This window comes from Elephantulus edwardii, unplaced genomic scaffold, assembly GCF_000299155.1.
Source record: "Elephantulus edwardii isolate Elephantulus edwardi_28Jun2011 unplaced genomic scaffold, EleEdw1.0 scaffold00289, whole genome shotgun sequence".
NCBI lineage: Eukaryota > Metazoa > Chordata > Mammalia > Macroscelidea > Macroscelididae > Elephantulus > Elephantulus edwardii.
Genome location: NW_006400039.1, coordinates 2,334,501 through 2,347,646, shown reverse-complemented (window position 1 = coordinate 2,347,646; position 13,146 = coordinate 2,334,501). Strand labels below are relative to the sequence as shown.

General features: G+C 53.7%; 1 protein-coding gene across 1 annotated transcript in view; it reads left to right on the top strand.

Moving 5' to 3' along the window:
• The window catches only part of PNPLA7 (patatin-like phospholipase domain containing 7), a 53,319-nt gene that overhangs the window by 39,527 nt on the left and 646 nt on the right, over positions 1-13,146 (top strand). Inside the window, exons 22-33 of the mRNA XM_006900670.1 lie at positions 1,532-1,595; positions 2,035-2,203; positions 2,532-2,714; positions 2,889-3,007; positions 9,290-9,446; positions 10,302-10,418; positions 10,495-10,564; positions 10,740-10,856; positions 11,165-11,313; positions 12,005-12,157; positions 12,272-12,379; positions 12,723-12,807. Coding sequence (XP_006900732.1) covers positions 1,532-1,595; positions 2,035-2,203; positions 2,532-2,714; positions 2,889-3,007; positions 9,290-9,446; positions 10,302-10,418; positions 10,495-10,564; positions 10,740-10,856; positions 11,165-11,313; positions 12,005-12,157; positions 12,272-12,379; positions 12,723-12,807 — 1,491 coding nt within the window. The remainder of the gene's footprint in view (positions 1-1,531; positions 1,596-2,034; positions 2,204-2,531; positions 2,715-2,888; positions 3,008-9,289; positions 9,447-10,301; positions 10,419-10,494; positions 10,565-10,739; positions 10,857-11,164; positions 11,314-12,004; positions 12,158-12,271; positions 12,380-12,722; positions 12,808-13,146) is intronic.

The following is a 13,146-nucleotide window of genomic DNA, read 5'->3' as shown; positions in this document are numbered from 1 at the left end:
TAAATAGGAGGCCGAATCACATCATCTCACACATTAGCGAATCAGCGTTCCATCCTAATCCTAATCCTCACCAGTACCAGCAAACAAGCCTCTGTAGAATCCAGCTCCTGAAGATGACTTCCAGAAAGTGTAGATCTATGAAAATGAGAAATCCTATAGGGTAACACTAGTGGTCCAGGCCCACCACAGGCCATGAAGGCAGCAATTGGCACTATCTCCTCTTGACTCCATAAGGAGACCCACTGTGACCTGCATGTCTAGGTCACCTTGCCCACAGGCTAAGCAGCTCTTGAAGGAAAGAATTTGTACTAGGATTGAGTTTAGAAGGCATCTGGTTTCTCCTTGGTCTTCAGCATTGGAAAGGATTCTGGCCTTCCTGCCATCATGATTGAAGCTGGGAGCTGGTGACAGTGCTCTGTACTCAATCTGGACACCACGGTCCAGAGCCCTCCTCTTGTGGCAGGAAGACAAGTGCCTCCTGCAAAGCCACTTGTAACTGAGAAGGTGGACAACAAAGTCCTGGGTGTGGACAGCCATGACCTTGATCGGCAGGAGCAGGAGACCAAGCCAGCAGCACCTACGTGCCCCCTCCCAGGGCGCCTCAGTGTCACAGAGGCAGGGCCAAAGTGGTGCGCAGGGCCGGGTGTCCAGTGAACTCCTTGGTGGCTGCCTTGCCTCTTTGCCTGGCCTCTGGCCCCACATCACAGAAGCTGTGGTGGACAGCCATCAGCACCTCCAGCTTACACGGCTTGTGATAAAAAGGCTCCAGTCCCATGTGAGGACTGAGGCTGAGCCTGTGCCACGCTGCCAGCCTCATGCCATCCCCAGCACGGGGAGGGCACAGCCATCTCTGGAAGGGCCAGGAGCCAGCCGGTATTCCCCAGCTACACATCCACAGCTTCTGCAAGACATTAGTGCAGCATGATCCTGAGAGACCTTTGGATGTAGGGCTCCTTTGTTTCATGTGCCCTTAGGGAAAAGAATGTCACCAGTTAAGGCACCAGGCCCTTCAGTGGCCTGGCTCTGGGCAAAGTTCTTCCCCCTCCCCTTCCTCTGGCCAGGCTCCCTTACTCCCTCCTCCCACCTGCTTCCCACCGACTCTTGACTCCTCCCTCTCAGCAGCCTCCTCACCTATTGCTCCCTCCCCTCAGTTTTCCTCACTCTGACTCCTCCCACCCCACTCCTCCTCCCCTTTCTGCCAGCTCCTCACCTCCATGCTTCCTCCTTGTCACCTGCTCCTGCTCCTCTTTGCCACCCCCATTCTTGTACCCCACAGCCGCCAATGGGAGGCCTCCTGAGGGGCTTTGACTGTTGAACCCCAAGGCAGAGCCTGGCTGGGGCTCCCATTTGCTGTCAGGGACTGTGCACTACCTTCTGCAGTGCCTGTGGGTATCTACCACGAGGAGGGCCCAGGTGACTCTCTAAATGGACAGGGAAGTGCAGGGCAGGCCTCTCGAGGAGAACAGCAGTGTCCACTCGTGGCCTTGGACTATGTGCATAGAACTCCACTAACTGCTGGCTTTGCTTTCAGGCCCTGTCCTGCTGCTGACCAGCGACAACATAAAGCAGCGCCTGGGCTCTGCAGCCCTGGACAGGTATGCAGCGTCCACAGGGCCCAGTGGAGGGAGCTCAGGGCCTGTCACCAGGACATCTAGGGTAGCCTAGTCTGAGGGCCTGACTGATGGCCACATGGGGAGAGGAGATGGTGAGGAGACACAAACGACAGAGGAATGGGGCCAGGTGGTGAAAAGGTGAGGCGTGAGCAAGGGCAATGATAATGGCGAAGCCTGGGTCTAGGAAGCCGTGGACGAAAGCCCTGACCCCCAACCCCACAGCCTCTCAAAGAGGTACAGGTCCACCCCAGCACATAAAGGCCATAATAATCCAGCTTGCTTCCTACCTGCCCCAGCCTTCAGCCTCTCCCATCTGCATCTGAGCAGTTCCCACCTGGCCTAGCCTCCAAACCCTCTGCTACACGGGGGCTCCCTCTGCTTACCCAGGCAGTTGCTGAAAGGACCCCTCTATGACCCTCAGTGTCCATGAATACCGGCTGTCCAGTTGGCTGGGGCAGCAGGAGGATATCCACCGGATTGTCCTCTACCAGGCTGACAGCACGCTGACACCCTGGACTCAGCGCTGCATCCGCCAGGCTGATTGCATCCTAATCGTGGGCCTGGGCGAGCAGGAACCTACCGTGGGCCAGGTGAGAGAGCAGAATCTGAGACAGCACTTGGTGCCAAGGCATTAGGAGACATTAGGGTTGTAGGTGGAGCTTTTTACGGGTGGTGGAGCTTGTTGCTGGGGGCAGGACTCAGGTGGGGGCGGGGCTTAGCCCTGAGGGACAAGCTCCCCTCGTGGGCAGTGCCTGTTACCTAGGCAGGACTCAGGTGGTGGGTGGGGCTTGATGCTGAGGTGTGGGCTTAGGCCTGGGGCGGGATTTCTTGCCAAGGGAGGGAGCTTGGGCCTGGGGTTGGCACTGCTGGCTCTGCTGGCCCGGCCGGGGTGCACACCTCCCTGCTGCCCTCACTCAGCTGGAGCAGATGTTGGAGAACACAGCTGTGCGCGCCCAGAAGCAGCTGATCCTGCTGCATCGGGAGGAGGGCCCGGAGCCGGCCCGGACAGTGGAGTGGCTCAACATGAGGAGCTGGTGCTCCGGCCACATGCACCTTTGCTGTCCACGGAGGGTCTTCTCCCGTAGGAGCCTGCCCAAGCTGGTGAGTCCTGGGGGCTAGGGCACAGCCTTCCCAGATGCTGCACCAAGGTTCCTGACATTTAAACATTCCCCAAGTCCTCCTCCTGGGTCCGGGCCCCAGCCTCAGTCCGCTGGCCCCCTCCATCCTTTGTGGTGAGCACCTGCCCCGAGCTCTCCAGTCATGCATCTTCTGCAGGTAGAGATGTACCAGCGTGTCTACCAGAGGCTGCCCGACCGGCACTCGGATTTCTCCCGTCTGGCGCGGGTGCTGACCGGTAATGCCATCGCCCTGGTGCTTGGTGGAGGGGGAGCAAGGTGAGGCCCACTCTCCAGGGCTGTACCCAGGGAGGCCCTTGACCAACCTCTGGAGCTCCGCAGAACCTGTCCTTTGCACTGTGTGTGGGGTGTGCCTGGGTCAGGCCGGTCTGGGGCAGCACTCGGTCCTTGGCCATTGCATGGGCCTGGCCAGCCTGCAGGCCCAGCAGGAGACTGCTGGCTCGTGTCAGGGGAGGTGTCCTGTTCACACCATCAAGGAGCTGCGCTCCAGGGGGCTCTGTAGCTACAGGTCCAGGAAAATTTTCCCCTCTGGTGGTCTTGGCCTGAGGTGGTGGGTAACTTCTTTTTGCTCATGGATAGTGGGTCTCTTCTGAAAATGTTCTGTTCTTGTCCCTTGCCAGTCTTTCCGCTGGGCTTCTGGTGAGTTGTTTTAATACACATTCTGTGGATGAATGCTGCTAACCACGTACTGTGTTCCAGCACTCTGCTCCCCCCATGTGGCTGCCTTTTACCCCGCTAACGCCTGTCCTGATGTCATGCTGACCCTTGCCACTCTTCTCTGGAGAGTGCGGAAGAAATGGACTGGGCATGAGGAGGAACAGGCTGGGCCAGCCCTCTGTGCCCCCAGAGAGAAGGGCTGGGTTCAGGTGTGTCCATAGGGAGCTGGCTCAGCATCCCCACCCAGGCTCTGCTGCTGCCCTCTTCTGGCCAGGACCCCAGATACCACTGTCTGAGCCCTGGCCTGGCCAGCAATACCCATGGCTAATAGCATAGCCATACCCTTGCTTCAGTGTCCCCAGGGACCTGCAGGGACAGAGCCCCTTAGACATGCCGGCAGAAGACCTCTGGAAAGTTGTCTGGACTTCTGTTGATCTTTTTTTCCTTGGCCTGTTCTCATCGGGGAGGTGGTTCAAGCCAAATGCACAGTGGGAAGGGTCACAAGAATGTGTGGCAGACAGAAGCAGCACCAACCACTATGTGACCTGTTTGTGCCAACATCTGTGCCCAGGACCGTGAGGGCAGCAGCGATAGGAGTCCCCTCTCCCCGACACCACCTGCCCCTGAAGCAGCCTCCTGAGAACTGCTGGATGGTACATTTAGTTTGCGAATCGGAGACTCTCAGTGAGATGGAGATGGAGAGAGGGCCGCAGTGATGGGGCGAGGCGAGGGCAAGGCGAGGGCGCAAGGGCTGTCAGGGTGACAGGAGCACAGCTCACTGGTCTCTTCGATGGCATTTGATTACGTCTTATACCAGATGCTTAGTTCAACGGCATATGGCTCTGTAACGTGTGACATACCATAGGGTGCCCTTGACCCATCCTCAAATGCCCCTGCGCGCAGGCAGGGTGGGTGTCTGACTGTCAAACTCTCCTTCCCTCCCACCCAGGATGTCAGTGTGTTTGTCACTGTGTCCAGTTAAATGTGCAGCCATTACTTAGGTTCTGGATGCCACAGCTCACCTCACCATTCAGTCACACACTGTTGTGTTTGTCATTGTTAGGAGCCGTTGCCCTGGGTCCTAACCCAGGTCTCCCGAGTGCGACAGAACAAGATGCTGCCTGATCCTGCGCTGTCCTCATTCCCTGAAGCTGCTGTTTGCTGTTTTCTTGGTGTCGTACTTTGTCTCCAGATACTCTGCTGGGGTATTGACCCTGCATGGTGTCAGACATCCTGGGGCTGTCTTTTGGAGAAGAACGTCATGCTTGGAAAGGTGGAGGTCAGCGCAGGAGAGGGAGACCCTAGTTGAGATGGATTGACTCAGTGACTGTGGCACTGGGGCGAGGTGTTTCAGAGACGGTGAGGTTGGCTCAGGACAGGGAAAGGTGTAGAGCTGTTACTTGTAGGCTCGTTGGGAGTCATAGTTGACTTGATGGCGTATAACAGCACAGTAACATTGCTATTAGGTACTGTCACGCTGATCCCAGCCCTGTAGTGGTGGACAACACAACACTGCCTTCTCCTTTCCCATCCTCAGTCACTGCTGTGTTTGAGTCCGTCTCCTTGTGTGAGGAAGGCCTCGGTGAGATGAGGTTCACAGTGGCGGCGGCCGTGGACTTGAAGGCAGTGAAGTGAGGATGGTGTAGGATGGGGCTGTGCTCTGACCTGTTGTCCTTGAGTCATGCCGAGTCAGGGTGGACGTAAAGGGACTAACAATGACCGGTGGTGTTGCAGACCCTTATGTGTGCTCAGTGGCCCTTTCTGTGTCATCTTTTGTGACGTATCCATATGCATGCTCTTAATTTCTTTTTATTAGGTTACTTTTTATAATTGAGCTTTAGGAGGTTTTTTCCCAAATATCTGCATTGATATTTTTAAGCCATCTTTTCTTTTCATTTTCCTAATGTTGTCGTTGGAAGAACCATTTCAATTTTTTTTTATTCTAAAAACTTGGTGTCTATCCCAACGTCACAGAAATGTTCTCTTTCTTTCGAAGCTTCACAGCTTGTTCTTCAGGTCTGTGTCCGCCCTGGCTGAGCCTCCTCCCAGTCAAATTTGTTAGTTTTTGAACAGATCGTCGAGTAGTCAACCCATTTCAACAACACCACAATTCAGAGGCATCAGTCATTTTGTCTTCTTTATTCATTTGTCTAGCTTACACATGTTTGTGAAACAATTGAAAATACTATGGCTTGAATTTTTGTTATGTGCTGGTGAGTCACCTGAGACCCATAGCAACCCTATGCACAGCAGCTCTGAACCCTGCCCTATCCTGAGCCAGTCTCACTAATTCTGACATACCAACTCCCATTGCCCCAGTTACTGTATGAGTCCATCTCTTCCGGAGTCTTCCTCTCCTGTGCTGTCCCTCTACCCTTCTAAGCATGAGGTCCTTCTCTAAGGACCTGTCTCTCCTGGTAGCATTTCTAAAGTGAGTGAGATGGAGCTTCAAAATCCTAGCTTTCAAGTGGAAACCTGGTTTTACCCTCTCCAAGATAGACATATTTGTTTTCTTGGCAGTCCATGATATGTTCAAGACTCTACTCCAGCACTACAGCTCAAAGGCGATGATTCTTCTGTTATCCTTAGTCATTGTCCAGCTCTCTGATGCTTGAATTGGGTACCTTAATCTTTAAAGTGATCTCCTCATTCCTTAGCACTTTACACAGGTCCTTTGTGGATCTGCCCTTTGAAATCTGTTCAGCTCTTTTACTTCATTTGTTCCATTTACTACAGCTGCTCTTACATTCATGATCCCTTTTCAGAGTCCCTCCTAACATCTCTTTGGGGTTTTTTTCCTTTATTGTCTTTATAGTGACTTTTTGCTTTCTTTTTTTTTTTCTCTTTTCTGTCCTTGTTGTGTACCGTCAAATCAGATCCGACTGGTACAGGAGGAGATTGCCCCTCCTTCTGAACCAGCGGAGCATCTGGTGGGTTTGAACTGCACACCTTTGGGATTGCAGTGCTTGCCACGAGGCCACCAAAGCTCCCCCCTTTTTGCTTTCTTCATGTATGTTCTTTATGTCTTCTCACAACTCAGCTAGTTTTTGGTCACTAGCGTCCAGTGCCTCCAGTTGTGTGTCAGTTTGCCGTACTGTGACAGCTTGCATGTTGTCATGATGCTGGAAGCTATGCCACTGGTATTTCAAATACCAGGAGGGTCACCCCTGGTGGACAGGCTTCATCAGTGCTTCTGGTCAAGCAGACTAGGAAGCAGGACTAGCCATCCACTTCTGAAATAAGAGGCCCTCACCTGCTGCCTGGCGTGATGCCAGCAAAGCAGCCCCACAGCTTGGCAGTCGCTCAGAGTATGACCAGGGAGGGGCTCCCTCTTCAGAGCATCCACCTTCCTGACACACGTGGAGCAGAGCTTCACTCACTGAAGAACCTACGTTTGCTGGTGTGCTTGTTCCAAAGAGAGAGGAACAAGTGCAAATATCCTTTAGTAACTATATTGTAAAATAGAAGAACAACAAAATCTGGGAAAATTGGAAGTTGCCACAGATGAAATGAAATATGTAAAGATCAACATCTTTGGTATTACTCAACTGAGCTGGGTTCCTGTTGGCCATTTTTTTTTAATTCTTTTTTTTTTATTTATTTTGTGTGCATGTACCATCAAATCAGATCTGACTGGTACAGGAGGAGATTGTCCCTCCTTCCCTGGCAGAGCATCTGGTGGATTCGAACTGTGTGCCTCTGGGATTGTAGTTGCAGTTCCTTGCCACTAGGCCACCAGAGCTCCCCCGCTGTTGGCCATTTTTAACCAGACAATTGTATGATCTTCTAGGTTGGAAATGACAAATTGAAGAGAAATGGTGTCACATTCAGCATCAGAAAAAAAGAACTTTTTTTTTAAAGGAAGCTAAAGAAGCTTTATTAAGGGGTCTTTCGGTGAGATTCCTTGCTTTGCAGAGAGAAAAACAGGCAGAGGGACAGACCAGGGAAATACTGCACCCTTAAAAAAGAACTTTTTAAGATCTACTCTGAAGTACAATGTTGTGAGTGGTATGATAATGCCCACACACATATCAGGAAATCATCTATTGTTAATAGTTGTTAATATAACTATTCTTAAAATACACACACGAACCACTAAAGTACTGAGGATTTTACCAACTTCTGCAACCTGAAATTGACTGAACATGCAATCAAGTTGCATTAATAAATGACTGGAATGCAGAAGTTGTAAACAGAGGAGGAAGACACTTGAAAAATGCAAATATACATGTATCTCACTTGATGAACTGCACAAGAATCAAATTGACTCCAACTGTGGAATGAGATGGTGGAGAAACTCACACCAGCAGTCAGAACATTTCAAGCGCCATCTTTCTGTTAGTCAAATTTGTTATATTTCTTTCAGTCATTTTGTTTTGCATGAATTCTTTCCAAACTCCTCCTTTTTTGTTCCCTACATCGGCCTGTGGACTATGTTGTTACTGTGCTTTGCTGTTTCTTAGTGACTGAGGGATTTCAGCATTCCTTCTTAGCTAACTGAGAACTAATATAAATTAGTAATTGGCATGATAATGCAAAGCTGTTGCAGGGATCTATTTGTCATCACTCCCCCCTTTACAAAATGTTCTTTTATGTCATCAGTGATCATTTCTTGACCTATGTATTTGCCTTCCATTATTCTTGGTTTTCTCTATCTTCAGACTCCTTGTTGTATGTTTTTCACCTAAAGAATGTGTTTTAATGCTTTTAGGGCAGCTCTGGTAATGGTGAGTTTTACTAGTTTTTATTTGTTTAAAATGGTCCTGAATGTTTTTGTTACGGTTTTGATTTTGAAAGATACTTCTGAGTACAGAATACAACCACAGCTCAGGATTCTGGTTGCATCTCTGAAGGTGTGTCGGACTGGTTAAATGAGCTTTCGCCTTGGTCTGCATTGTTAGTGCAAGAATGTTTTTATTTTTACTGAAAGGTTGTAATAGTTACAACTGTTATTTTTTCAGATTCTGCTCTGTTTTTTCTACTTTCCTGGGGCTCTAATTATATGTAAGTTAGATCTTTATACCGTATCTCTTAAGCTCTTTCCATGTTTTCCATCATTTTGTCACTTTAAAAGTTCATTTGAATACCTTTTTCTGGCCTATTCGGACAGTTCACTCTTTTCCTCTTCTGCTGGTTTAATTCACTGGTAAATCATTGTAAATTCATTGTTTTATTGTTTTTCCCAAGTATGGAATTTCTCTGTGGTTCTATTTTGTAATGTCTCAGTTTTGCCTCTAGGCCTTGTAGAGTCTGACTGATATTTCCATCATCACCTCCTCTCTGGGTGTGTCTGTTCTCTGTTCTTCCTCTTCCTTTATGGTCACAGTCTTTACTCCTAGAGTGTTGATTCTTGGCTGAGTGTGAGGCTAGCCACTGACTTTGTCCAGAAAGGCTTTACTCCAGCCCTGGCAGGTGGCTTAGCCGGGAGGAGTGCACATGGCCTGACAGGATTTCAGCCTTTTATACTTCATCCTGATTGCCCTGTGGAGCACTAGCCAGGATCATTCATTCCCAGCCCTGAACACCAGCACCCTGCCCCTGCCTGTTGAGTGCTCGCTCTTTGGAGTCAGCAGGTGGAGTGCCAGGGGCCGAGGGGCAGGGCGCGGCGGGGGGGGGGGTGTGGATGAGTGCTGGGGGCTGAGTACTGGGAGCTGAGTGCTGGGCTGTACTCTTGGCCCTACAGTGCTGCAGAGAATGAGTCTCTGTCTCCAAGAGGGTTGGTCCAATCTCTTCTCCAAACCTGTGCTTGCTTGAAGTGGCAAGGGGCAGGTGGGCTGCTCCTATGGACAGATGTCCTCTCAGGGAGCCCTCTGCCAGGGTGGTGAGAGTGCTGGTCCTGCTGGATGCTGGCCTGAGGCCTCACTTGCTTTTCTGGCTGTGCAGGGGCTGCTCTCAGGTCGGCATCATCCGGGCCCTGTCTGAATGTGGTGTCCCTGTGGACATGGTTGGAGGGACGTCCATTGGGGCTTTCATGGGGGCCCTATACGCAGAGGAGCGGAACTACAGCCGGATGCGCATCCGGGCCAAGCAGTGGGCTGAGGTGAGAAAGAAGCAGTGGGACCCCCAGGGGTAGCCACAGCACCCACAGGGCTCTGGTCTTCAGGTGCATGGCCTCCACTTCCCTCGAAGGTGAACACCAGGGCCATGCACCTCTCAGCCTTCAGTGTATGCATTGTAGGTTGAAGGAAGTCCCTAGAGAAGACTGGTGGTAGGTAAAAAGGAAGTGAAAACCGGCCAGTGATGGGAACAGGGCTGCCTGCCACTAGCAAAAGCAGGGCATGGAGAACAGACAGTCCAGGGGAGGGGACGGGCTGTGGACCAAGGACAGAGGATGAGTGGAGGACTGCAGGGTGAGAGTGGAGCACGGAGAGGGGGGAATGGGCTGGAGGACTGCAGGAAGGAGGGATGGAGAGTAGAATAGATGGCCACTGGAGGATGGAGCTGGGCGGGCCAGGGTGGTGGCAGGCAGTGGGAATGTGAGGTCTGGAGCAGCAGAACAGCTGGGCTTGGAGCCATGCGTGGGCTGAAAGGTGTCCTCGTTCTCTGAAGAACAGAATGGCTCTATGGCGTTCAGGCCGCAGCCCCTGCAGTGGATCAGGCTGGGGCCACCACCACGCACGCTGCTCTGTGCCAGAAATAGCAGAGACGCGGTGGTGGAGCTGTGCCCTTCTGGTCACTGCAGTGTTGCTGCTCAAAAGAGAGAGTGAGGGCGGCAGAGCTGGCCTGTTGAGCCTCCAGCAGGCCTCCCCTGCCCCACTGTGCCCTCTGCCTGAGAAGGTGCGGGGTGGACGGCCCAGTATGGGGCCCACACTCCTAGGTCACCTCACAAGCCCAAACTTGGCCCCCTGGCATGGAGCTGAGCCAGACTGGCCTGAGCATGACCCCCTCCCCCCAGAACATGACATCTATGGTGAACACAGTGCTGGACCTGACCTACCCCATCACCTCCATGTTTTCGGGTGCTGGCTTCAACAGCAGCGTCTACAATGTCTTCAAGGACCGGCAGATAGAGGTGCCCCTGGGGTAGGGCCGGTGGTCTGCAAGCCCAGGCAGCCCTTGCTCGTACTCTGAACTCTCTGCCCCTGCAGGACCTGTGGCTGCCCTATTTCACTGTCACCACGGACATCACAGCCTCAGCCATGCGGGTCCACATGGATGGTGAGGGCGGGGTCAGAGCCCATGGCGCTGGGGACTCGGTTCCCGAGGAAGCGGGGAGCAGGGTGGTGGTCAGAGGCAGGGGCGGGCGACTCCCAGGCAAGCCCTTGAAGTCAGGATCTCAGAGGAGCTGTCTGGAGAAACTACCACGTCGCCCACTCGCCCCTGCCACCCCCAGGTTCCCTGTGGAGGTACGTGCGTGCCAGCATGTCCTTGTCTGGCTACATGCCCCCGCTCTGTGACCCCAAAGACGGACACCTGCTGATGGACGGGGGCTATATCAACAACCTTCCAGGTACCAGCTGGACTGTCATTCCCACCCCCATGGCTGTTCCCCACAGAGAGAGTCCCTGCTGGCGGTGAGCACAGGGTACATGCACGTGCAGTGTGACTGATTTGGGCTGGAGGCCAAGAGAAAGCTGTTCAGCTGTCGTGCAATGTGGGGTGCATTTAGCTGCCTCTGTGCCACTAGCAGGGATGAAAGGCCTTCAGGTGTCTGGACTCCAGGGTCCCTACCTGTCGCTTGCAAGGTCTCAGCTAGAAGCAGCACTACTTTGGGCAGGGGTGCCACGCCACCACAGCCCCTTCTCCTTACCACTCCAGCGGACGTGGCCAGGTCCTTGGGGGCAAAGGTGGTCCTCGCCATCGACGTGGGCAGCCAGGACAAGACGGATCTCACTAACTATGGCGACTCTCTGTCAGGATGGTGGCTGCTATGGAAGCGCTGGAACCCCTTAGCATCGAAAGTCAAGGTGAGCCCCTCTAAACCCTGAAGGCAGATGCAGGCTGCCAGGGACCTGGACAGCCCTCCCACTCCAATCTCTCCCCTGGCCTTGCAGCTGCCCCTTCCGGGGGCAGGGGGCGGTTCTGTCTAGGCAGGGTGGTGGCCCTTCCAGGCTAAGTGAGATCAGGATCCAGGAGTCACGCTCCCTGTCCAGGCCCTGGGCCACCTTGGGGAAGAGCAGCAGGCTCTGTGGAGAGGTCTGGAGCGAGCAGGGCAAGGACACTGCACCAGAACCACCCCCCGCCCCCGGCATCCCAACCACTGACCTGCTCTCACTGCTGTACAGGAACACATGCCCCACGTGGGCACTTCACACCTTCCACAAACCTCCCACCTGTGCACACACGCACACCTCCCACACACCTCCCACCTGTGCATGTGCCCTCCACACATGCATGCCTCACAGGGGTCCCCACCACTCCACACACATGCCCACCCAGTACATGTACCCACCACACCCTTAATACACATGCCCACCCAGTATTGCACATACCCGAATACACATCCTTCACTTCTCATGGCCAAGACAGTGTCCTGCCTTCCTAGCAGAGAAATTGGCTTCCCCTTAGGTCCTGGTTGGAGGGGAGGCAGTCTGGGAGAAGAGGGTTGGGAGGATTAGGGTCTTGGGATGGCCTCTGCCCAGGCGATGTGCCCTGCAGGTACTGAACATGGCAGAGATCCAGACCCGCCTAGCCTATGTGTGCTGCGTCCGGCAGCTGGAGATGGTGAAGAACAGTGACTATTGCGAGTACCTACGTCCCCCCATCGACAGCTACGGAACGCTGGACTTCACCAAGTTCGATGAGATCTGCGTGAGTGCCAACCACTGTTGCAGGGGTGAAGCCAGCCCAGACTAGGGCCCTGGGTGGACTGGAAGTGGAGGTCAGCAGCCCCCAGTCCCTGTGACAGGACCCTGGTGTGCACAGGAAGTGGGCTACCAGTATGGACGGACAGTGTTTGACATCTGGGTTCGAAGTGGTGTGTTGGACAAGATGCTGAAGGACCGTCAGGAGACAAAGACGAAGGCCTGCGACGTGAGTGGCTCTGGTGTCCCTAGCGTTGTGGTTCTCTGCTCACCCCTTACTGCACCCCACGCCCTTCCCAACTCACCCCCATCCCACACCTTTGCCCCTCTCCACACTGGCCCTCACAGAGCCCCTGTGCTATTCTCTGAACTGGGGGCCATGGAAGGAAATCTTTGGGGGCTACACTGGCCCCCACAGCTGTCCTGGGTGAGGGATCAGTGGGGGCAGGAGTGGGGCAGAAGCAGTCGTCCGCTGTCCTACCTGAGGTGAGAACACTCTGAGGTCATGGGAGCAGGCTGGTCAGGGCTTTGGCTCCCTTGGCCTGCCAGGACCACCCTTCTCTGCCCTTCAGGTCCTCACTTGCCCCAACGCCTTCTTCACGGACCTTGCTGAGATCGTGTCCCGGATAGAGCCTGCCAAAGCCACCACAGTGGATGGTGAGTAGACACTTCGACTTGTGCTCCCCTCCTTTCCATCCTGAAGGTCTCTGGTCTCCAGAGCAGTGTTCCTCCTGGTGGCTTGGTGCTGGGACAGGCCGAGACCCCTGCCTCCTCGCCTTCAGTCCTGAGCCCAGCTCTCTGACCCAGAAAGTGACTTATCCACCTTTTCCAGTCAGTTTCCATTCCAGGAACACACCCTACTTTCTTCCTAGACCTTGGTCCCTGCTGGGCCCCACCCTCCTCCTGGGCCCAGATCCTTCCTTCCTCTTAGGCCCTGTCCACTTCATAGACCCCACACTCCTTGTGGGCCCCACCCTCCTCCTGGGTCAGGACCCC